At 35.6% G+C, this 26,244-nt stretch overlaps 1 protein-coding gene across 3 annotated transcripts; it reads left to right on the top strand.

Moving 5' to 3' along the window:
• The first annotated feature begins 3,028 nt into the window (after positions 1–3,028).
• Positions 3,029–26,244, top strand: UBLCP1 (ubiquitin like domain containing CTD phosphatase 1). 3 transcript variants are annotated; one of them, XM_079145953.1, is made up of 12 exons: positions 3,029–3,324; positions 3,878–3,959; positions 6,508–6,706; positions 7,493–7,584; positions 7,954–8,039; positions 8,121–8,236; positions 9,198–9,296; positions 11,619–11,656; positions 12,107–12,205; positions 15,244–15,360; positions 20,729–20,856; positions 22,402–26,243. In XM_079145953.1, exons 3-12 carry the CDS (start codon positions 6,553–6,555, stop codon positions 22,427–22,429), a joined length of 957 nt encoding a protein of 318 aa, XP_079002079.1. In that variant the 5' UTR covers positions 3,029–3,324; positions 3,878–3,959; positions 6,508–6,552; the 3' UTR covers positions 22,430–26,243. The 3 variants fall into 3 exon arrangements, with proteins under 3 accessions (XP_079002079.1, XP_079002080.1, XP_079002078.1); XM_079145954.1 differs by lacking the exon at positions 3,878–3,959 and adding an exon at positions 21,696–21,735 and having other exon boundaries at positions 3,031–3,324; positions 22,402–26,244; XM_079145952.1 differs by lacking the exon at positions 3,878–3,959 and having other exon boundaries at positions 3,031–3,324; positions 22,402–26,240.

Here is a 26,244-nt window from a genome sequence, read left to right as displayed (position 1 = left end):
AAGTGTGGAAGGAGGGATTCTGTACTTCCATCCACCTGCTAGTGACGATTTGTGTGTGCTAGATTTTTCATAATTTTTTTTCTGATATCATGTCATCTTTGTCTGTCCTTCTGAGGCAGTATTGGTCAGAATGATTTATCATAGGGTCGACTCCAATGCAGATATTGCCAAAGGAAAAAAATTGGGGAATCCTGTTAGGTGGTATGCATACATGATTGTTGTTGTTTCCTCCCTTTGGATATCCAAATGGTAAAGATGTGTGTTTTTCTGGTAGCTGAAAATTAGTGTGTGAGTGTGTGTGTGTGTGTGTGTGTGTGTATGTGTACACACATATATAGTAATAAGTTGTTTTTTGTATTGTTTTGTATGCTGTGTTGTTAATGCTGTTGTTATGCCAGCATTCTTATCTCCATCATTTTCATAATTGTCATAGTTATGTCCTGCTGGAGTACCACTTGGGACCATAAATTTGTTAGCCCCTTATAGGAGTGTGTAATGAGATTCGTGCATGCATGTGGTGTTTGTTGGATATTTACATAGAGCACTATGTTTAGAATTGGTGTACATGTGTGTGTATTTGAATATGTCATGTCCTAGTGTAACTGCACATAAATTTACGTAAGATTTGTATATCACTGATTCTTCTTATATATGTCCAATGAGAGGACCCATGAATATGTTGTATTGTTAAAATTTCTGTTGTATGAACAAAACTCAGGTTCATCACAACTATACACGTCCTCCATGCATTCTAAGTCTTGATATCATGCATGAGAAAATTCCTTCCATCACCCTGCTGCCTGAATAGCTTGGAAGAAGAGCCTAAAGCATTTTCTTGTACCTATTAAGAAAAAACATGTCTGATAGTGGCAAAGACTTCCATGAAGATCTTCCATGATTTTTTTACTAGACTTATTGTGTGAGCCATGTCATCAGTAAGGATGTATGAAGGCATATTCTCTGTGAGTCCTGATATAGTAAGGGGAACTGTCTTATTCTTGATTGTGGACTCCCTCTATTGCTTAGATATCTTTAAATGTATTTCTTTCCTCTATAGTATCAGTAAGGCTATTAGTTTCTTTTATCTATGATAACAAGATGGCTCTTGGTGCTATTTAAATAGCACGAATATAGGAAAGCTAATCATAAGAATACCAGGATTAAGTTAATATTCATCTGAATAGTCAAACTCATCCTCGAACACTGCAAATATTAGGTTTCAAGTCAAGAAGGTACAGGCAATTCACTCAAACTTAAGGTTCTATGCTGTCCTTCACTAAGCCTGACCTATCAATTTAGAAATGCATTCAATCAAGTAAATGAATAGCCAGGCTAATGCTGGCAAATCATAAACTTCAGAGGTTTCTGCTAAATCTTGGCCACCATCAGCTCAATAAGTTTGGGTGTATCTGGTTACTAAATACTGGGGTGATGTCTCAATCGGGTCTGTACAACCAGCAATGCCCTTCAATTGTGGACTGAGTCTTCTGACTCACTGCAGTTGTCTTCATATGAATATATATCTGGATGAGATGAGATGTAAGTTGCTCCTTGAGAGTTGGTCAGATTAATCGGGATGGATGCTGGTGGTGAGAGCACGGAGAGGCTGATGGTCAGATGGATCTCAGCAATCAGTCCAGTAAGAAATCATATCTCAAGGATAGTTTCTATTACACAAAGGGTCCAGTGAGTGTTTCCCGCAGAGATGTTTATGCTGCAAGTGGGTGTGTATGTATCTGTGGCGTGAGTGTGCTAAGTAGTAGGGGCTGGTGTAGAAACAGTGCCTGAGCAATAATACTGTCTTTGTGGGTCAAATAAGTAGTAGGTTGTGATAGTTAGGGAGGCATAGGTAATTAGTCAATAAGTAATTATGGTGGTGAGACTAAGGACTACAAGGCTGACAGCTCAATCTCATTTTGTTTGAGTTTGGATATTAGTGCTTGGACAAAAATGAATATCATAATTATATTCTGAATTTAAATTTTGTCATTGAAATTCTGCATTCTTCACATCCCTGTATTGCCCTTCATACCTCACGCCAGGATACTTTCTGGTTTCTACCTGACAATCATTTATAAAGTCCATGAGTACCCATGTCCTTTGAACGCATCTATAATCTGTGTAAACTTTGCAATTGGGTCTTTTTCTTTTCTACCTGTGTTTTTTTTTTTTTTTTTCTTCTTTGTTATTTGAGCATTATAGTTATACATAATAGTTCCATTCATTTTGACAAAAACCATGTATGCATGAAATCTGATTTGTCCCCGTTTCCCCCTTTTCCCTCCCCTCCTCCTTTCCCCTATTCTCCTTCCTCGACTCTAATGATCTTCCTTTCACTCATTTATTTTTGATTGGTTCTACTCGTACATAAAGGTGAAATTCCCTGTGGTATATTTATGTATGCACATAACGTGATGATTTTGTTAAAGACATTCTGCCTTTCCTCCCCTTTCTCGTCCCTTCTCCCTTCTACTCCACTGACCTCCCCCCTTCTTCTTTACCTTATTTTGCTTGTTGGGAGTTCCCTTTATGAACGAGATGGGGACTGCTCCGACTTCCCACTTAATAATGAAATTCATTTGTCAGGATAACTCGCTTTCCTTGCATTTTCCCCTTGGAAAGTAAAGAGGATGTGATGGGAAGGTGGAGATGAGATACATACAACGTAGTAATCTGATCATAAGCTGTCATATCCAGATGTGTTTCCTGGGTTCTGAGTCGCTCAGGCTTGTCCCTTCCCTTTCCTAACGCCCCTCCGGTCCCTCGGACTAGGCAAAGGCAACATTCGTGATAAGCCTCGGTGGCCCCTGCGGCCACGCGGGGGTGTCAAGCCTTCAGGATGTCACCTTTTCCGTCTCATTCGGAACACGACGCGGCAACACCAGACCGAGCCCGGAATCCCACCTAGAGCGCAGCACTCCGCCACGCCGCGCCCCACCCAGTTCCAACTCCAGCGAAACAATACAAAAGACGTCACGGCGCCGAAGCACAGAACCTTCCCACCAGAGCCCGCAGCGGGCGCATGCGCAGAGCGGGCGATGCCCGCGGGCCACCGAGCGATCGTGCGCAGCTGCACAGCGACCACAGTCCCAATAGGGCTCTCCTTCCTTGTGTCCCCGTGGCGATTCCTGGCAGTGGCCATCGAGGGTTAGCTCCCGAAGAGAACCTAGGAAAGCAGCCGCAGCGTCCCCAGCGTGTTTCCGTTCCATACCACCCACTTCCGGTTCGTCAGCCGGTTCCGGTCCCGCCCTTCACTTCCGGTCGCCTTTGGTTCCCTGGTGGACGGTGTCAGCGTCCTCTGCGGCAGGGTCCGCCGCGCTGCAGGTGAGGGGATGCGGGCCACCCGCGAGCGTGCGCTGCGGTGGGGACGCAGCTGCGGCCGGGGACCGCGGCTCTGCCGCCTGTGCCGTGCGGTCCGCGCCGGGGCCGGACACGACGGGCCGGGGGCCGCGGCTGTCCGAATCCGACATCCAGGCCCCTGGCCCCGGCCCTCCGATGGCGGTGGCCGCCGCCTTCCCTTGCGGACTTCTCGAGCCCCAGTAGATTTTGCGTCCCCAGAACTCCGCCCTGCCTTTTCTGGAGCTTGTCCATCCCTCCCGCCCTCCTTGTTGAAAGCACCGCAGCCCCTGGGTTCTAGAGCCTGCCTGCCTTCCGACGCTGTCCCATACCAGTCACTCTCGCCTGCACCTCTCTGGAGTTGCCGCTGATGTGTCGTCCTGACAGCACTTCAGTTACCTATGCCAGGCTGGTTGGAAAGTAATCCCCCTCCGTCAGTTCCCAGAGTTAACTTTTGTTGCTCTACTTTCAGATTGTCATCTTTGCAGCTTTTGAACTGTGCGGCCTTGGGCAAGTTACTTAACTCTTTTTTTTTTCCCAGGTTTTTGGTCCCTACAATGAGGACAATAGTTGTTAATTCACAGTTGTGAAGAATAAATGGGATTCTTCAATTAAATTGTTCAGTATGTTCTTTTCTCAACCACCACCATTTGTATTGCTTTCTCCAGTCAAGAGAGCGCTGTGGCAGATGCTATCTTCTACCTTAACTCTGTTCCTGTCTAGTAAATACTAATCACTTCATTTTGTACTTGAGAAAACGGAGGACCAGAGGTAGGAATTGACTAGACAAAGTCAATATGGTATGTTAGGCAGAAAAACTCCGCGATCTAAACAGCTGTTCTTTAGATAATCCTGTAAAGGTATGTTCTTTTTTTGCTTGTTTAGGTTTCATTATCCTCTACCCCAGCCATTTTTAAGTTTGTAAGTTTGATGGGGGTTCAAAATGATTCAAAATATTAGAAAGGTCAAATGCGAAAACACTAAGAAAAAGCCTCAAGGATTTATGCATTTAAAAATTTTTATAGTGTTTGTTATGCTTAAGTCCTTTAGGGCATTTGCCAACTTGAAATTCCCACTGTGGCATAGGTATTTCACATTGTTTGTATGCTGCTTTATTAAGCACACAAAACCCCTACCATCTGGTACATTTTCTTTTTTAAGGCTGAGAACGTTGCAGAGCCTAGAGCAGTGTTTCTCAAAGTTGAGCATGCATTGGAGATGATGGGATGAGGCTGCTTAGAACACAAATTGCTAGGTTTCTCTCTCCACCTCTGATTGCATTTCTAACGAGTTACCAGTGAACTCAAAATCCTGTTAGTTGGTTCAGAGACCACACTTAGAACCTCTAGACTAGAACAGAAATGACTTGTCCAAGGTGCTGGAATGTAGGCATCTCACTCCAAACTCTGTTCTGTCCATTGTAACAAATACTGGTGCTGGGTACCTTCTTAGCTCCCATTAAATCTCTTATTTATTCCCATCACTGACAGAAGAATAACACTAAACTGTATTGCAGCTTAACTCAAAAGCCCATTTTTTTTTTAATTGAAGGTTATGCCATTTGTTAGAGCAAGTTCTAAAGTGAACATGTTACCCCAAATTAACACACTTGCTTTAAATTTTCAGGAGAACAGATTATAAACATAAGTAAGTATGAATATGAATGTAAATGTTAAACATTTATATAAGGGAACATAGGAATTATCTTGATATTTATATAAGTAAATATAAATATGAGTTTATGGTGTTCTTGTTTACTAATGGGTATGTTAATAGAAGACATTCTTTCCAAATTGTTTTTCCATCTGGACACTCAAAATTTGCCTTCTCTCTTGTAGTTGGTTGTAATAATTGCATGGATAGAGCAATCACATGTTCCATCAAATAAGTGAAAGCATTTGGAAATGCCAGTACTTTGAAATTAGAAAAGATCTGAACTCTGGGAGGAATATGCTCATAAAAAGTAGAAAGCTTTATGGGGGAAGAGCACTACATGTGATTGTTGATGAGAGTAGCAGCTGCCATATAAAATTGTGTGCTTTGATCTGTGCCTGTGGTTGGTATTTATGGGACTTTTTTTTTTTTTTTTTTTTTTTGCAGTGCTGGGGATTTGAACCCAGGGCCTTGTGCTTGCAAGGCAAGCACTTTACCAACTTTTCCAGCCCTATTTATGGGACTTTGATGCTTTAATCCTATAGGTCCAGTTCAAGAGAGATGTCTGTGATTGAGGGAATGTAGGATTCATGAGATTTAATCAAAAGGCCTATTCTTTTCCCAGCTATGTGCCCATGAGCACATTACATAACTCTTTAGTTGTAAAAGAGGGAACACTTACCAAACAACCATGTTAAATGAGATTGTGTAAAACTGGCCAATTCATAATATATGAAACAAATAATGGCTTATTATTTATTTAGCACAGTGCCTAGAACATAGTAGGCTTTCAACTTTAAATTTATTTAACCAACAGTTATATAGTGTTTACCGTGTGCTAGGTGCTATGTGACTTATAAATATTAACTAATTTAATCCTCACCAGAACCCTAATCAGTAGGCAGTATTCTCTTTCCTCTTTCACAGATGAGGAAACCTAGGCAGTAAGAATCAAGTTAATTTCTCAGAATCAAATAGCTAGCCAGGTAGCATTGCTCTAGTCTGTGCTTCTAGCAATTACACCACATTACTTCTTAAATATTAAATGAACATGATGGCTTGTAACATAAACCTGACTAGTTAGAGCAGGAGGGATAGCTACCTCATTATTATATCTTTCCAGGTGAATAAAAGGGGGGATCTGATAAAGTATTGGGAAGTAGTAACTCTTAGCCACATTTGTGAGGGTGGGGTCATTATAACTTTGAGCCTAATAACTCTTGGTGTTCTTGCAGCACTTTTTATTTATTTATTTATTTTTTAATATTTTGTTTTAGTTGTGGGTGGACACAAAACCTTTGTTTTATTTTTAGGCGGTGCTAAGGATTGAACCCAGGGCCTCGTACATGCTAGGCAAGCACTCTACCACTGAGCCACAACTCCAGGCAAAATATCTGTTGTTCTGTCATCAAATTGTAAAATAGAACTCAAACTATACATGCTGACAGAACTTAGAGTTACAGTCTTGCTTGATACATCAGTTCTAACCTGTTCATTTGTATATGCCTTCCTTCCCAGCTATTTGTTCCTGAAGGAAAGCTCACCTCCTCATATGCTTCAAAAATGGCTCTCCCTATCATTGTAAAATGGGGTGGACAGGAATATTCAGTGACCACACTTTCAGAAGATGATACTGTGTTAGATCTCAAACAGTTTCTCAAGACCCTTACCGGAGTGCTGCCAGAACGCCAAAAGTTACTTGGACTCAAAGTTAAAGGTACATTTTTCCCCTCTTCACAGTTTTGCATTGATAATTATGAATTCTTACATTTGTTATTATCTATTGTTTTCTTTAATAGAGACTCTCCTTTTAAGTATTTCTTTGATAGGAATATTCCTAAAATTGTTTTTAGTAGTAAAAGTAAGAATATTAAAGGTTACTTGAAGGTGTTACTACTATTAAGACTACTTTTGAGTCCTCTTAACATAAATCGGTGTTTACTGGTTAAAACTTTGACACAGATGTCCCAGATGAAACTGTTTATCTTCTGACATCTGTGTTTTAGCACAATATTTTCATTATAGCTTGAGCCTTTTACTCTTACCAAATTATCTCTTCTGTCCCAAAGGTAAAGGTGATATTTAAGATTTATAGGTACTGTTCACATCCAGCTTAAAAGGGACTTCTAAGTTTTTGCATTTGTCATATCACTGAAGGGTGAGTTTTGAGCAACAATAAATCTACAGTTTTTTCTTAGGTATTAGTTTCAGGCCTTCCTGGGAAAGGTTTATCTTCATCTTAAACAAGGAAATCAAACATTTTTAGTTAGTTGAGCAAAGGTGTTCTAAGATGAAATGTGGGAAAACAATCCTTGTAATATTCGTGACTTCTTAGTAACTTAGATTTGACTAATTCAGCAGTAACAAATTGGTAACATAAGAAAAAAACCCTGAACTGCTGTGGCATCTGTACCAAACCTTTTAATGTTAGGGTTTGTATAATGGAATAGTGAAATCAGCACCTGAACTTTAGTGAGAAAACAGTCATTTGCTTGTATTGTAGGCAAACCTGCAGAAAATGATGTTAAGCTTGGAGCTCTTAAACTGAAACCAAATACTAAAATCATGATGATGGGAACTCGTGAGGAGAGCTTGGTAAATGTTTACTTTTGTTACCATTTGTCCCTTTGAAGATATTATGATTTATACTACACTGTTGTATCATATTTTAATTGTGGTAAGATTGTCAGTGTATTGGTCAATGAAAAATTAAAGTTGCACAGTGACTGTCGTATTAATTCATCATAAAATAAATACTGGGGAACTTCTTAGTATATAGTTAGCTGTAAGTATAGTAGTAGCCCAAATGTCCAAATTAAATATAGTAAATCTGCCTAGGGGACATATATAACAAGTAATAAATTGTGTACTTGAAAAACTCTTGAATTCAAATTGTACCTCATTTGATTTCTGTGCTGTGTATGTATTTGTTATACTAAACAAAACTTTTTTCTATCTTAATAGGAAGATGTCTTAGGTCCACCCCCTGATAATGATGATGTTGTCAATGACTTTGATATTGAAGATGAAGTTGTTGAAGTAGAAAATAGGTAAGTGCTCTTTACTTTAGAGGAAATCTTGGTCATGGGAGAAAAAGTGAGTGTTTCATTTGATTTTATTTTTTCCATTAGGGAAGAAAACCTACTGAAAATTTCTCGCAGAGTAAAAGAATACAAAGTGGAAATATTGAATCCTCCCAGGGAAGGAAAAAAACTTTTGGTACTAGATGTTGATTATACATTATTTGGTAAGTCAGTTAATAAGACTTCATCTTCTGTTACCCTCAACAACTTTTTTTTTCTTTTGTTTGTTTTTTTTCCCAGCAACTCAGGGTTCACATGAAGTATTTGGCAGCTTTTCTTATTACAAAAGTATATCATTCCTTGTAGGAAATACAGATAAGCAAGAAAAGAAGTCATCTGTATTTAAAGACTCAAAGATGACCACTCTTAATATTTTGATTGTATCTTCTAGTATGTTTGTATGTATCTCCTTTTTTTTTCTTTACTCTGTGATAGATTGTGCATCATCTCAGTCATTAAATATTATTTGTTGTGATTAAATATACTTATTTATATATTCTGGCTGCATAGTATTATAGTTGGTGGATACATCATAATTTGACCAAGTCATTCCTGATTGATTAACACTTAAGTTTTTATGAGAAAATTCAAAGTCATTTTTGGTATTTTATCTCATTTTTTGTTTAATTACAATTGAGCTGTTTAAAATTTGTCATGTCAATGAAAGAAAGATGTCCATTTCATCCTCTTAAATTGACAAGAGGTCATTAACTCCTCATATTAGAATTGGTTTACTTCTAATCCTAAACTTTATGTCATTCAGTGGAATATGATTTTATCTTACAAGTTAATAATTGAATGGGAGTGTGGGTGGTCCTAGCTTATTTTTCATTTTCACAAATATCTAAACTTTTTAGACTAGATGAGAAAAGATGTACAGTTTATAACATAAGCCTGAATTCTTATTATTTCATACTGAGAAAAATAAACCAACTAAAGTTGTAGCACAAGTATTCTAACTTTGTGTTTTGAAAAACATCCATTGGTCAAACTTTTTCAGTTTGAATTAGTTTGCGTTGAATGTTACGTTTCATAATAGATAACATTTCATAATAATTTCATTGCCAGTAGTTACTTGTCCATGATAATAACCTAATAATCATCTTATGACCAACTTTCTTTTAGATCATAGGTCTTGTGCAGAGACTGGTGTAGAATTAATGAGGCCATATCTTCATGAATTTCTAACATCTGCATATGAAGATTATGACATTGTTATTTGGTGTAAGCAATATTTTTTTGTTGTTGTTTAGATCTCCATTGAAAAGGTTTTTTATATTATTCTGCTTTATAAAACATGACCTTGAAAGACTTGAATTTAAATATGGAATTGGTTTTTTTTTTTTTAGCAAGTTTCTGAAATGAAGTATATTTTACTTTTTTACAACACAGTATTAACTTGTATATACATTTGTGACATAACACTGAGATAGTTTAGTATAAGAGAAGATCATGATGTCAGAGTAAAAAGTGACCTTACTAATGCTTTCAACTAGATTCAAAATTTTTCTTTCTGATCTTTCCAGTGGAATCCTGGATGTTTCAAGATGTTTTTGCTTTCTTCTTTTTTCCTCACTCCAGTTAGGAACACGTGGAGAAAGATAAGTTTTTTAAAAAAGAAAAAACTCAGTAATTTAATTCTATAGAAATAAAAAGGGGCAAGAAAAATTAACCTAAGGAAAAATGAGTGTATGAACTGAAGCAGTTTTACTCTAAGCATTGTCTGTGGACCATTTCAAGAAAATATAGACCTCTGAAAAGATGAGTTTTCTCTGAAAAGTAAATCTACTATATTAGTAAGAGCCCTATAAGTCCAGCTGACTTTTTATTCCTACCAAGACTTTATTGAAAAATGAAGCAGTGTATTGGTTTATGCCTCATCTACCTGCAAATATTTGCAGACATTACTTCGTGGTAATGTCATAAGTAGAGGAGAGTTATACTAACTATGCTTTAAAGAAATCCCATCAATTAAAGCGTCTATATTTAATTATACTAGGTCTTTGAGAAGAAGCCAGATAGTTGTTGAAATCTATAAATTTCCTTTGTACTTTTCCCTGTAATCAGCGTACTTCCATTTTTGGTGATTAGTTCCTAGCCGTTGATCATATTGTTAAAATATGATAATTTTAAGTTATTTTTGTAAATTACTATGTTTTGTGATAGTATGTTGAAAAGAACATGTTACTTTGGAGCTGAAATAGACTAGAGTTTTAATTCTGGTTTTGTCCTTGTTGTGTGACGCTGTACAGGTCACTTAATCTCTCCGAGCCCTACTTTCCTCAGCTAAGAAATGAAGATAGGTAAACCTGTATTATAAATTAGTTGCAAGAACAGAAATACCAGTACAGCAAGTAGCACTGTGTCTGACATATATGGTAGTTACTTAATAATGAGAAACTATTTTTATTGGCTACCAGTCTCTTTGTTTTCAACTGGGAATTACAGACACAAAATAGGTACTGAAGTGAAAAAAATTGTTTCCCTATCTTATGACTATTTTCATCAGAGATCCAACAGCCTAAAATTTTATTTCAGCTGACCATTTTCCCAAGTAAAAGGATGATTCTTTTGCTTTTTCATGTGTGTATGCTGAAGATTTTTACTTTGGGAATTGTTTCTTTTTTGCCTTTAAAACAAACACATACACACACACTTAAAACTACTTTTTCCTCTTTTAAAATGTTTTACTTGGTAATAGCTGTATGGTTTAGTCCAATAATCTGAACTAAAGATAAGGATAAGCATTGAATTTTAGTGTAAGTGATCCCAAAACTGGTGAATATCTGACAGTGAATGGATCTATAACACAGATGCATTTTATGAATGTGTTTCTTTATTACAAGGTGCTGGACTCAAAAGAACGTTAAAATTACTGAGCCTGACAAAATGCAGGATCTAGCTAGTATTGAACATAACTTTTGACACACAACATTTATATGCTTATATTGATATATGAAATATATACCTTTGTATGACCTGCAGTTAGGAACATGGAAGAAAATTGACATTCAGGAACCCCAAATTTTGGAATTGATAGAGCATGGTGGCATGACTGTTTTTTAAAGAGAGTTTTGAATTTGATTTATCAGTTTTCTAGGGTCAGAGTTCTTTTGAGCATTGATTACCAGTATCTTATAAATAAAAGTTGTTTAAATCTCATTCTGTCTTGAAGACATACTAAAAAAAGTTTGTTTTATTTTATTTTTTTGGTACTGGGGATTGGACCTGGGGTGCTTTACCCCAAAACTTCATCCCCATCCCTTTTATTTTTATTTTGAGACTGTGTCTCACTATGTTACTGAGGCTGGACTTGAAAGTGTGATCATCCTGCCTCAGCCTTCCGAGTCACCAGAACTGTAAGAGTGCACCACCATGCCTGGCTTTTTATAAATACTTTCTAAATAATAATAAGTGTACTAAGGAGTGTTATTTGTGATGCCTTTTAAACTTTTAATCTTGCTTAGAAGACTTATTTATACAGAAGACTTTTGTAAAAAAATGAAGTTCAAAATTTTTCATATCGTATTATTCCTCATGTTTTAGCTGCAACAAATATGAAGTGGATTGAAGCTAAAATGAAAGTAAGTATTAGAAACAAGCTATTCAGAATGGTTTTGAAGCTGCATTTGTGTGGTTAAAAGCTCTGCAGTAGCCAGGGTAGAAGTGTATTGAAAGCCTGGTTAATGTGGATTATACTGAATGCTGGAATCATTTTCAAGAAAAAGTACAGCTAAGCTTCCCCTTGTTTTTCTCACCCATTTTACACTAATGTTTTGTTTTCCTTTTGCTCTTAAATCAGTGATACTCTTCTAAAATAGTCAGTTTAGCAGTAATCTGCTCCTAGTTAATTTTCTTTGGACTACTATTTGTTGCCTTAGCTAAGTGAAAGTAAAATACTTGCTAGTTTAGTCAGATGTGGTGGCCAGTGGTGTAAAAAGTTGGCATTATGGGAAATTGCAGCTGGAATATTCAGAAACCCTGAAATTTTCCTCCTTATTATATTTTAACTTAACAAATATCTGTGTTTATAGGAACTGGGTGTGAGCACAAATGCAAATTACAAGATTACCTTCATGTTGGACAGTGCTGCTATGATAACGGTGCATACTCCAAGGAGAGGATTAATAGATGTAAGAACTTATTTATTTTACTTCTATTTAAAGACATGTTTATTTCCTAGTGTGCTTTTTGTGTTTATACTGATGGAGGAAACCACAGAATGAATTTAGAAACTCATCTGAGTGATGATACAATGGCAGTTGAATTTCAACATAGGAGAATGTATTTAAGGTTAAAACATTTTAATTTTAGCACTACAGCTAAGGATCTTGAAGCACAACTGTCACTAAAGGAATTGTGGTTAAAGATAATTATGTGTGATGGTGTCAGCAGCATTACCCGACGAAGTAAGTAAGAGAATACTGAATACCATCAAGGAAGATGTTAGAAACAAACCAAAACATAAACCCTGCCTTATATGAAACTGGTACTAATAACAGGTGCATCATGATATATATGTTTACTTTGGATTTGAAGTATATGTAGCCCTAGAGAAAACCAACAGGTGCCAGCAGGAAAAAGGCTGGGCTGAAAGATAAGTGGTGTTCACTGTGTTTATTTAAGTAAACATAGTATTGAGTACCAGCTATCTACAAAGCCCAGTAACAGGCCTTGGGAATAAAGATACGAGTGATATATAGTCCAGGCCTTTTGAAAGCACACAAGCTGGTAGGAATTGGGGAGAACTTAGAACAGTAGGAAAGCTTAAGGTGAGATAGTATTTAAATTGTTAAAGTCATAAATGGAATGGTTTAAGTGCATGGGAATTTTTTTAGTAAAAGAGATACTCACCTCAGGAGAAAAAGTACTAAAGTAAAATAATACATTTCCAAAATCCAAATGTTTAAAAGAAGTTTGGGAAATATTAAAATAGCAGGGTTTTTAATAGTGAAAAATTAAATAAAAATAATCCTCAATAAGCAGCCATAAGAAATTAGACATATAAGTTGTTATCTGTATAATGGCGTGCAACTGGTCATTTGGCATAGTAGGATTGTTATGGTTTTGATGTGTTGTCCTCCAAAAGTTCATGTGTGAGACAATTGAAGAAGGTTTGTAGGAGAAGTGATCAAGCTACATCCTTAATCAGTGAATTGGTCCCTGATGGGATTAACTGAGTGTAATTGGAGGCACGTGGGGTGTAGCTGGCTCATTGGGGGCATGGATGTATTTTTTATCTGGAGAGTGGAGTCTTTCTGCTTTCTGATCATCATGTGAGCTGCTTCCCTCTGTCACACTCTTCCTCCATAATGTTCAGCCTCACCTGGAGCCCCATGGAATGGAGCCTGCCTTCTGTAGACTAAGACCTCCGAAACTGTGAGCCCTCAAATAAACGTTTCCACCTCTGCAATTGTTGTGGTTAGGGTCTTAAGTCACAGCAGCAAAAAAGCTGACCAAAAACCAAGGGTATTTAATGATTTAAAAATTTTATGATGCATTAAAGTAGAAGTTTCTAGTGTGCAGTGTTTACAATCTGCTAGAAAATGGACCTTAACCTTTATCTAGTTTTTAACAAAGGATCTGGGTTTCATATCTGCTGTTGATACAGAAGCCTAGAGATAAATTAAGTCAGAATATTTAGTTACTGTCTTCAATATTGACCAGATTTATATGTGATTTTTCCTTTGTGCTTTTCTCTATTTTTCTCTCATTTTTCTGTGATCAGCATTATTACGTTTCTAATTGAGAACAAAGAATACCTGTGGAACCATTTTATTACTGTCTCACCTAAGCTTTCCTAGTGTCCTAAATTCTCCCTAATCCCTATTATTTTTGTGGGCTAGTTGCCAAATGACAGCCTCTTTAAAAAAGGATGTGGGATTTCCAACCCTAGGTGTCATATAAATTGACCTCTTGTCACATTTCTTGAGACTTTTGTCAGCTAAAAGTAAGCCAAGAATCTGGCTTATCGTTTCAGTTCATATATATATTCATATATATATATATATATATACATATATATATATATTTTTTTTTTTTTAAATGGGGACATACCTCCATGGATCAGGGTTGCTTTTTTTTTTTTTTAAGTTGTTGATGACCTTTATTTTATTCATTTATTTATATGTGGTGCTGAGAATCGAACCCAGTGCCCCACACATGCTAGGCAAGTGCTCTACCACTGAGCCACAACCCCAGCCCTCAGTTCCTACATATTTGTTTTCAAGCATTTGGTAGTGTTGTTTCAGTAGTGAAAAAATATCAGGTGAATAAAGAAGAAAACATTTTAGGTGACACCTTTTGTCATCATAACATTTAATCTCATATTAGCATAAATGAAATTCCTGACTTTAGCAAAAAGTAATTTTTAAAAAATAATTTGTCTTTAGAATTTTTTCTGAGTGGGTAATACATTCACATGATTCAAGCATAAAATTACGTCTTTAAGTGTTCTTCCCATCTGAACCCCCTAGCCATTTATTTTTTTCACAGGCAAGCACTATTATTCCTTGTGTGATCTTATAGAGACTTTATGGAAGTACCAAGAGATATGACAATACAATGAATTATCCTTTTGAAAACATGATTTAAGAAATCTGAAGAGTGAGAATTTAGAAATTAAGGTGCTTTTGAAATTAAGCAGTCACATGCACTAGAAATTGTGCACCTGTGTTACCAAATGAAAGCAAAATCAGTTTTTGTTTTATTTTTACAATAAAATATTTAAATTATCCATTAAAAGAGCCAGGTACATTTTTTCTCACTAAGGTGACTCTAGTTTTGAAAAGACCCTGCATGACTCTCAAGCTCTGTGAGGACTTGTGTCAACTCAGGAAGTATGTGAATGCTTAGACATCTAAGGAATTATTTTCCATCCTTTTAAAACAAACTACTCTTTCTTTCACCCACAGTGTTTATGTTGAAATTACATAAAGTTGTATAATGTGTTTTGTTCAATTAGATAAGAATGAAACTTTCAGAAATTTGAACTTGTTAGGTAGTGTTTGAAGTGTGTGGCCCTTTCATCAGCTCACAGAGTAAGCCATCACCATCTGATAGGAAGAAAGGAACTCTAGCCTTGTTCTGCAGGGCATTTGCAATAGTGCCGCTTCAAGAAAAGAATGAAGTTTTGATAAAATTTGAGTTAAATCTAAACTTTTATTCTAAGGTAAAGCCTCTTGGTGTTATATGGGGAAAGTTTTCCGAGTTTTACAGCAAAAAGAACACCATTATGTTTGATGATATAGGAAGAAATTTTCTAATGAACCCACAAAATGGACTAAAGGTAAGACAATTTTACTTGCTGTATGTATGTAATCTTGACTGTGTGGCAAAATTTTAAGCACTGTGGAATTTCATAAATTTTGGGGAGTGTAGTCACACACAGCTTAATGCTTTTTGAGTCAGTGATGCACCAGGTGTATGCAGATAATCCCTTAAGATTTTGATGGAGCTGAAAAATTCCTACTGTCTAGTGTATTTATTGTACTTTATGTTTAGATACACATATGCTTACCACTGTGTTACAGTTGCCCACAGTATCCAGTGTAGTAACATGCCATACAGGTTCATGGCCTTAGGAGCAGCACATTATATTACAGGGCCTATGTGTAGGGTCTGGAATGTCTAGGATGTGTAGTATACTCTGAAGTTCACACAGTGGTGGAATTGTGTAAGGCACATTTCTCAGATAGATCCCTATTGTTAAGTGACACATAACCATACTATATTCTGTGATCACAGGCAAGAAAAGTTCATAGGGAAGTAAACATTCTTTTGCATTGATACCTCCTTGGATAGCCAACTCATCTCAGGGTTTTATTTTTATTTAACGCTGTGGTAGCAACATGAGCTTACTAATGTTGACTTTTAGCATTTTATTAGGGATACAAATCTTGGACTTTCTAATGTGCTAGGTAGCTGGCACTAGAGATTTTGTTTTTCCCCCTTTTTAAACTTAAAAAGGTTTTCAGAACACATATGTTAAATACAAGTCTTAAAATTTTGAATGTCAGAGCTAAAAGGAACCATAGTCATCTCGTCTACTTTTTTAATTTTAGAGATCTGAAAAAGTGCAGTTTACCCAGTGTCTTATATGTAACTGGTTAGACAGAATTTGAACTAGCATCTAAGTGACTTGGTTCCTGGGTCAGTGATAATCTTAAGTTATATGAAATCTGGTACAGTATAAAATCTGGTAGAAGTAAAAAATTCATAAGAGAGAAATTTGAAAGTAAAACATTTCTGGTGTCCATGGTTGCTTATGTGTTGGTTCAGTATGAAAGTGGAAAAGCTGTCTCTGTAGTGTGTTAATGGAGTCTCCATTTTGAAGTAGATATCCAAGCACTGAGTTATTTTTTATTCTCAGTCTATACTTTTCTACCAGTTGGATTCTTGATAGTTTTAAAAATTAAGAAATAAAAACTTGCAGAAAATACCTTTTTGAGGCCTTCCTTACAAACTGTTAATTAGGTCGTTAGTGTACAATGAGTATAGTTTAAGGGATAAAATGCTAATCTAGGTCCTGAATTGTCACAAATATAAAGTTGTTGACTTGGAAGGAGAGTGTTTATATTACTCTAAGGAAAATGATTACTGTTCGAAGCTATGGGAGAAGTACTTTTCTAGGTAGAGGGTACAGAAATGTATATTTGAGTTTTGCAAGATATTTGATTGCTGGGGGCTGGGCTTGTGGCTCAGTGGTAGAACACTTGCCATGCATGTGTGAGGCCCTGGGTTTGATACCCAGCACCACATATAAGTAAATAAGAAATCTGTTGACAACTAAAATATACATATAAACTATTTGATTTCCTTATTTTCTATGAAATGAATGGCTTTTACCTGTTCTTGAAAGGAGGTGAGTTTGTGAGGCTTACAAAATTTTGAGGACAGACGTTTGGCCTTTTTAAAAAAATATGATAATTTCTTGTGTGTTTAGAAGAAACCTTTTTTTTTCCCCAACCAACATTTGGACCTTACTCATCTCTTGATGGAGGGAGAGATGATGGTATTCATTTCTAATTCTTCATGTTATTTTATAGTAGCATTTTTGAAAACCTGGGTAACCCAGATTCACTGAAGCAATTCCTAAAAATATATGTCTCCACCCTCAAAAACTCTAATTTGGAGCTGGGCTTGGTGGCACACACCTGTAATTCCAGTGACTCTGGAGACTAAGGCATGAGATCCCAAGTTTGTGGCCAACCTCAGTAACTTAGCAAGACCCTGTATCAAACTAAAGAATAAAAAGGACAAAAGGTGCAGCCCAGTGGTAAAAACCTCAGTACAAAAATTTCAGGAAGTATTTTTAAGATGTGCAGGTGATCTCTGGCATGTTTCCTTTGAGGCAATTATTAATGCTCTGTTCTTATTGGCTTAGAAGACATTCTGAAATTGAGAAATATTCTTAAGTATTCTGTTTTGTTATTGTGGTTTTATAATGCAATTGGTGGAAACCTCAGAAAAAATTTCACAATCTTTTTTTTTTTTTTTTTTTTTTTTTTTTTGCTGTGCTGGGGATCAAACCCAGGGCCTTGTTGCTTGCAAGGCAAGCACTCTACCAACTGAGCTATTTCCCCAGCCCCACAATCTTAAAAATAAGTCTGATTTAAATAGTCAACTTCTAGTAACATAAACTCATCAGTCTTGAAGTTTGAAACATATAGCAGGCATTGTGAATATGAACATAATATTGAGCTGAGTACTGAATGTCAGTCATGGGTAAAGCAAAAGATATTCTGAAAACTTTGTTACCAGTGTAAGGAAATGATGATATGAGAGTGTTCAACTGCTGGGTGCCATGGTACATGCCTGTAGTCTTAGCAACTTGGGAGGCTGAAGCAAGAAGATCACAAGTTCAAAGTGTTCTTAAGCAACTTAGTGAGACCCTATCTCAGAACCTAAAAAAATAAAAAAGGGCTGCGGATGTGGCTGAGTGGTAGAGTGTCCCTGGCATAAATCACCTGTACACCTCACCCCTGGCAAAAAAAAAAAAAAAAAAAATCAACTAAACAATCTTAAGTTCCTTAAAACCTTTCTTTGATAGGAGACAAGATCAATCATGTATATTGCCCATTATACCAGTGAGCACTAGATCAGTTTTGAAAAATGGTACAGTGTGCCATGATTTTATGCTAGAAAAAGTGATCAGTTAGGTGAATAATAGTTTTTTTTTTTTTTTTTTTTTTTTGCCTTTAATTTGTCTGAAACAATTATTTGGATACTTAGTTTTTTTGTTTAATAGTGCTTAAGATCAAACGTTTGGAAAGTAAAAGTAGCAGGGCCTTGGGTTAAAAATCTTATTTACTAGCCATTGACCCTGTATTTTGACTTTCATTTCTAAATTCCTTCCTGCTGTTTAAACTTTGTCTCACTTTGTTGGTGTCTTGCATATTAGTAGTTTGAAAGTTCACATGTTGGCTTTACTTTCTTTAAAAAGTTTTTTTGTATTTATTATTGTTATATATAGTATATATAGTGTGTGTGTGTGTGTGTATATATATGGGTTAATTATACAAACATGGAATATAATTTGCTGCAGTTCAGTCCCCAGCACTTTCCCTTTCCCTTCCTTTATTCCTCACCTGTTCCCTTTACTGATCATTCTTCTATTTATTTTTAGAGTTTTTAAAAAAAATTAGTGTATTATGGATACACCTAAAGGTGACATTCACTGTGGTATATGTACGTAGGAAAGTGGTTAGATTCATTCCACTATTCTTCCCTTTTCCCGTCACTCCTCTGCCCCTCAGTCCTCTTCCTCTGCTTTACTGATCTCACTTCTGATTTCATGGAATTCTTCCCTCGTCTCTTTTTCTTTTTTCTTTTTCCTTATTTTGATCTAGTTTCTGCTTATGAGAGAATACATTTGGCCCTTGACTTTCCAGGTCTGCTTGTCTTCACATTCTTTAGGAGTTACATTCCCATATTACTCAGGATTGTGCATAGTCATTTATTTCACTTGTGTCATCATGTCATGGCTCTATTTACTCCTGGCCCCAGGACTTATGCAGAGAATGCTGGAGCATCATCTGGACCCCCTACGAAAACTTGCTTCTGGGCACGCATTCTGACAGCCCTTCCTGGCTCCCTCAGGGTGGCGAGGGAGCCCCACTCACAGCTGTAGCCATCTCTGACACCAGACTCTTCTGATGCAAGTAGAACATCTGGGAAGATGTTCTTGTTTCTGTCCACGTCAGGCATTTTTCTAGAGAAAGCAGAAAACGATATGGCAAATATTTAAAACCTTCCCTATCCTTCATATGGTAGTGAACTCCTCTGGGGTTATTGTTCTTGCTTCTCAAGTGACAGTAATAAAAAAAAAAATTAATGTTAGCTATTTTTTCAGTGTTACTATGTAAAATTAATAACTAGTGACAAATTTGAATTTTCTCCATGTCAGATTAAGGATATATAAATACTTTGCTAAGTATGGATTTAGTCAGTCCTTAACCTGTATGCTTTAGAGGTCTGTGATTTTTTTTTTTTTTTTCTGGTGCTGGATGGAACTGAAGGGCTTCGTGTGTGCTAGGCAAATGTTCCACCACTAACCACTGAGCTACATATCCAATTTCTGGGTGATTTTTTTTGTTTTGTTTTTAATTCAAAGAGACATTTCACAACAAAAATTCAAATTAAATAAAACTACATAGTACTAGATAATTAATTCCCACTTATGAATCATCTAGTTTAAATCACTTATAAATTTATGGGAGATTTTGTTTGCTCTATACCTTGTCTTCTGTCTCCTTAATATTTTGAAGCAAACCCAGACATTTCATTTAAAATTAATTTAAAAATTTGAGAGGCTCTCTTGAGTTGTATAAAGATGTTTGAACTGATATCTTTAAGAAAAGCAAAACTTTATTGGGGCAGTCACATCAAAAAAGCATAAAATTTATAGTTAACAAATTGTTGTAAAGATTAACCATAAAACTTATTACCTAAGTCAAGGTGTATGATATTCCTTACTTGATGTGATCCCTGTACCTCTGTGCTGACTTCTGTTATTTGAAGTAGTGCTTTTTAAATGAATGACTTTTATAATAAAATATATCAACCTTAAATATTTAAAAAATCTTACTGTCCTTTTTATGGGAAATTTGTGTAGTTAAAATTATTTTTATAGCAAATTTAATGATGAAAAATGCTTATAAAATATGACAGATGGATGATATACATGTATGATATTTATCTCAGCTATATAAAAATTCCATAAAAATTATTGAAATAAAACCCACCATTGTTAAAACTTATCACACTCTTTACTTGGATCAGGCTTGCATTTGGGTTAATTTTTTTTTGAATGAAAGCAGTAAGAATCAACTAAAATGATGGAAGGGAAAAGGTATAAGTAGTTTGCAAAGTAGAGCAGCCATGTCAGGGTCTGGGTCTAAATGCTGTGAAGAAAACTGGTGTCGTCAGGTTCAAACTGAAGGGGTGTTAGATAAAATGCATGGAAGAGCTTTTGGTTTGGACTGTAAACATTATACATGATTTTGAATTGATTAAACTTAGGTCATTATAGAAGTATTTTCAGTATTGATGTTCTTTGTGATATTTTAGCGCCAGTGGCTATTTAAATGGTAGAACAGTGTAGGCTTTTTTTTTTCCCCCTTACTACAGTTGACGTTTTGTTTGTTTCCTAATAGATAAGACCTTTTATGAAAGCACATCTAAATCGAGATAAGGACAAAGAACTTTTAAAATTAACTCAATACCTCAAGGAAATAGCAAAATTAGATGACTTTTTGGAGCTAAATCACAAATATTGGGAAAGGTAAGTGCTAATTGTTTACTCATTTTCTCTTTAATGAATAAAAAGTAATTAGTGACTCCAGAATATGCATAACTCTTAATTTTTATTTAAAATGGGTGAATTCTGAAAATATTTTCCAATTCTGTGACATCCCCTCTGCAAGTGTTTTTCCCTTTAGTTTTAACCTTTAACTTGTTTACAAAATCATATCTCAGAAGCTTTTTAGCATTTCTAGTAGAAAGGACTTGAGAGACTGGTACACATTCATTATACTCCCTGTAAATTATCTTGCGATATTAGATTGGCTGCTTGCCTATGAATCACATGGGGATTTAATGTCTGTTCATATATTGTAAAATAATGTAAGGATAAGATTCATTAAAATTTTTCCTAAATTGTGTTTTAAATTTCAGATAACATCTGTGTATAGCAAAAAAATTAGAAAACTTTATTCCACTGAGAAAACAATTATTCATGATTTTCCTTTCCAAAATAACCACTGTTACCATCTGGGTATATAGTCTTCCAGTCTTTTTTATAAGCACAGATACATACACAAATCTAATAGAGATTACATAGAAGATTAATATAGATTACACCAAGATTTTGAGGAAGGGAAAACTTTGGAGAAATGGAAAGGATTGTTATGTACTACAAATAATTTTTGTTTTGAAATTTGATCTTTAGAGACATGGTTCCAACCATATAGCAACAAAAGAAACAATTCATGTAATTATGTTTTGACTTTTCAAACTCCACTTTGTTCTTTTCAAATCACTTTGACACAGTGTCCTATTAGAGTCTCATGATCCTATCAGGAAGATTAAGCAGGCATTTTTATCCCCATCTTCAAATTGCAGATGATGTAGCTGAGTCACGGAGGTCAGCACACTGCACAAAGTGAGCACGGGCATCTGAACTCATCAGGTTTCTGGATCTTAAGACCCCTCCCCACAAGACCCCCCCCTTCCTGTTCACTATAGTAGGTCATAAATGTGAGAAATAGAGATATAAAATTTTAAATTTACTGGTAGATTTCTATTAAACAATATAAGAAAAAGTTGTTTTCTTAGTAAATTAACATCTTTTCGTCTTTTACAAATTCTTGATCAGAGTCCTTTTAGCATCTTTGGTCCACTATCTTTATACAAGAAAAACAAGATCTTAAAATTGACTTTGAGTGATTTAGAAATTACAGTACTCTAGTTAATGTTGACTCTCATGATGGAAAGCAGGCAGCATGGATTGATAGTTCATGAATGCACCCATGTGCCTTCTTTTGAATCTGGCACTTTATCGCCATGTGAATTTGGACAAGTTGCTTATATTCTCTGTGCCTTTGAAATGGGAATAAATTCTATCAGAAACTCCTCATGAAGCGCTCGTGAGAACTAACCTTAATATATGTGCTCCCAGCAGTGCTTGACATGTATATAATCAACTGTTGTTATTGAATATTAACAGGTAATACTCACTTTGAAAGGTTTTGTCATTAAGTCAAACTCCTTTGGGAGGAGAGTTAGATTATTTCCATGAATTTAGCTTTGAAATGTTTATTTCTTGCAGGTATCTCTCAAAGAAGCAAGGACAGTAGTTACAAGCTATACTGGCAGTTATTGAAGATAACTTGAGATCCATGAACTTTTTGCTTTTATGCTAGAAATCATTATGATAGTGCTGGACACTGAAGCAAATATCAGACTGCTTATCCTTTGGTCTTCCAGTTTTTTGTAAATTTAATTTTATATTTTTTGAAGATCATAGCAATAGGCTAAAAAAATTCTTTTTCCCCTCATATGAATATACTGTTACTCTTGAAAAATATTTTCTCCAGCATTGATTACTGAGATTTTTCCACTAAAAAAAGGAAAAAAGAAAGAAAAAGACAAGTGGAGAAAAACTTACTTAACAGTGTCATTTTGTGACTTTGGAAACAGGTTATGTCTTGTGTTTTTGTCTCATTGTGTTATTGATTGCCTAAATCTAAGGCCAGACCCACCTTGAAACTAGGCCTTTTCCCTTAATGACCAAAAAATAAATAAGAACCTACTTTGTTATGATTAAAATTACCAGGAATTTTTTATTCCTTTGTCAGAGACAAAATTTTTCTTCTATACTCCACTAGTTACACCTCTAAATTCCAACTATCTCAGTTTGGTCTAAGTGTGTCAGTGTTCTTTAAGTAAAACTGGAGAACACCAGTTGTGATACAGATATGTCCTAGTATGAGAACTAGAAAACATAAGACTGAATAATAAAATTAAGGAACCAAGAGTGTTTCTTTTTGTGGCTAAGTAGGAGCACTTCTGCCTGAAAACGTTGTCATAACGTTGTCAGTTTAAGGCAATAAACTTTAAAATGGGATATATTACCAATTAGCTCTAAAAAGCATGAACAAAATGTTTTTGTTCTGTTCCAGCTCTATCTTGTCTAAGTGCTAACACTGTGTTTCAGTGAAAATATCTAGCCATAAGATTAAAAAATATATCATTTGCAATGCTTAAGCCTGCAGATATGTAATGTGACCACTGTTTCGTGTTGACAGTATTGCTTTATACAGTTCTTGTATTTGGAAGGAATTGATCCTTTTAAATAAACATGGTGTATATTGTTCTTACGGGACTATTTCAGTGGTATAAATAATAAATATCTTTTCTTAAAACATTGGTCATCTGTTTTGTATTCCCCAAGATATTTTACCTCATTGTTGAATCACAAAACAAATACTGGGTTTAGGCAAGGACATCTTAAAAAATTAAGGGTGTGTGGTGTTAAAGGTGTGTATATTATTATGCATTCAGAGTTGGTTTTAATAGCGATTTAATATGTTAATTCACTTAATTCTAATAAGCACTATTTTATTTGTGAAAGGTTATTGTAAGGATATTCAGTGCAGAAGAGTTTGAAAGAGCTTGTAACTAACAAAATGATTAATTAAAGTGTGTTCTTAATTACAAGACTAAATTTAAATATTTAAGGATAGAATAGAATATTTTAGAGTATTCGTTTTATTGGTACATCTTCTCACTGTAGAAGACAGCTTTTTTTTTTTATCCTAAAGTAAGCATGAAAAGGGCTTAATCTTTTTAAGTGAACTGAACACTTAAAAAAAAAAAAAAAAGTCTTCCAAGTCAGTATAAGCTAAAACACAATAATTAGCAAGACCCTGGAAACAAAACATTTCCTGCCATTAGGTGGTGCCCAAACCAAAGTTTGTTAGCCAAAATGTTTAATCAAGCCACTCTGGGAGAATGTTGTCCTTGTTAACTTATTGAACTCACATTTGCTATGTGTGATTAATACTTTATGATCATAGAGTATGGGAATTTTAGTGTATCTTCTCTGTCTCATGGATTTTTGAAGAGATTTATTTATCTCTGTGTATCTCTATCTATGTATGTAGCACACAAATCTGAGCCAGGAGATGACTTAGTTCAGACTAAGTCATTCTGGTGAAGTAGCAAGTTGTGTTTTTGTGAGACATAATTTCAGACTTTAAAACAATTAGTAGCTAATGTTTAGCCTAAAAACTATAGAGTATCATTACATCTTTGATTGAGAGGGCAGTATGAGATCTAGGAGCCCTTCAGATTTGAGTTATGAAAATCAGTTATTGAAGTAATGACCCATAGCAGCTATGCAGTTTAATAGGTAAAGAATAAACAGGGTATTATAGATGGTAAGCAACTGAAACATGTTCATTCATGGAAAATAAAGTAGTTCTCTTTTAGGGGAAGGAGGTAGAGTGGTACTGGGATAGTAACTGGAAAAGAAGCATATGCCAAAAAAATTAGGTTATTGTTTGATTTTTCAATGACAACGATTGTTAAGAATAGTAACAAAATATGAATACTGAATAAACCTTTTGAGGATTTTTCTCATACGGAGTAACCAACAGTTCTCTCTCAAGGAACAAATAGTTACAGGTTGCCACTGAAGTATTCACATCAAAGCTCGTTAGTTAATCTTGTTAGCTGGAATAGCAGGCTAAGAGGTGTTTCTAAAGATTAAATGCTTAGCTACTTATGCAAGAATCTAATTTTTGGAATTGCTTGGGGGAAGCTATGTGGGTGTTGGTGGGAAGAGAACTCCTTAGAAATTCTTTTCATAAATTTATCAAAGATTTCTGACAAATTAGTGCATTATAAGGACGGGGACAAATCAACATTAGCCGCTCTGTTGACTAGACAAGGGTGTCAGCTAATAATACTAGTTTCCGTGTAGAGAGTAAAGCTTAACCTTCCCACTGAGAGTTCTTTTTAGACTTTTCCTTTGGAAGGAAGCAAGGATTTCTTTAATGCTAATTTAATTAATGCTAAACATATTTCCTGACATGAGCTGTTACTTATTAAAATACTAATTTCCTTCTGAAAAGCTTTAAAAGTTAAACCTATGGCATTTAAGGCTGTTTATAAACAGAGCACAAACCTTCCAAATATCAAAGATTGAGCCCTGGTGATGTTTCCATAAGTCAATATCATTACAATGAACACATGTTAAATTGAGTAGGGGTATAATGTGACCAACCCAGGACCAAAGTGATGACTTTTCAGGAATAAATAGATTGTTAAAGTGAGGTTAAACAGTTTCTGATTGAATACAGTGTCTTACTGCTAGTCCCCACGCTTGAGGTTGCTGTCATGTGTGATTGCTTAATCTGTAAACTGCTGTGGTTTCCCAAATAAGGCTTTAAGAAGAAAGTGCAAGTGATTTGTCAGAAAAACACTTGGCTAGAATCCCTCTTTACTGGCAGTAGGACCTTGGGCAACTGGCTTCAACTCTGAACTTCTGCTTCCTCCTCAAGAAAGTCTTTAAAAAAGTACCTGTTCTGGCTTTCCCATAGACTGTTGCAAAGGTCAAATGAGCCAAGGCATGTGGAAGCACTAGGAGGCAGCAGAGTGTATGCGCATGTCTGGTGTTAGAAGTAGTTCAGCACGTGTGATTCTCATTAAGCTATATCATTCTGGAAATTATAATTACTAATAGTGCAATTATTAAAAGGAAAACTTTTTTGATTGATTATATACTTTACAAATACCACCTTGGTTTTCTAAGAGTTCTAAATAGAAAAGGAAAGAATGAGGAAACATTTTATGACTCAGATCTTGTTTTGTAGGTATCCAATTACTTTTAAGTCTGCAAATGCCATTTAGTAATTCTGGACTGGAAGAGTAGCCGTCACTCCTCACCTAACCACTCAAAGTGGGTATGATTAAAAGTTTAGTGGCACTGTCATTCATTAACATTACTTCAATCCTGTAATTTTGGAAGCTGGCAGTTCACAGATAGAAGCTTGCTAATGTTGCTGTGTCCCCCTGCAAAAAAAAAAAAAAATCCAAAACCAATTTTTTTTTAACCTTTTTGTTTTGTAAAGCTACACTAAGGTAAACATTGATATTTTTTCTGATG

The sequence above is a fragment of the Sciurus vulgaris genome, assembly GCF_902686455.1.
Source record: "Sciurus vulgaris genome assembly, chromosome: 6".
NCBI lineage: Eukaryota > Metazoa > Chordata > Mammalia > Rodentia > Sciuridae > Sciurus > Sciurus vulgaris.
This window is presented reverse-complemented; position numbering and strand designations above follow the sequence as displayed.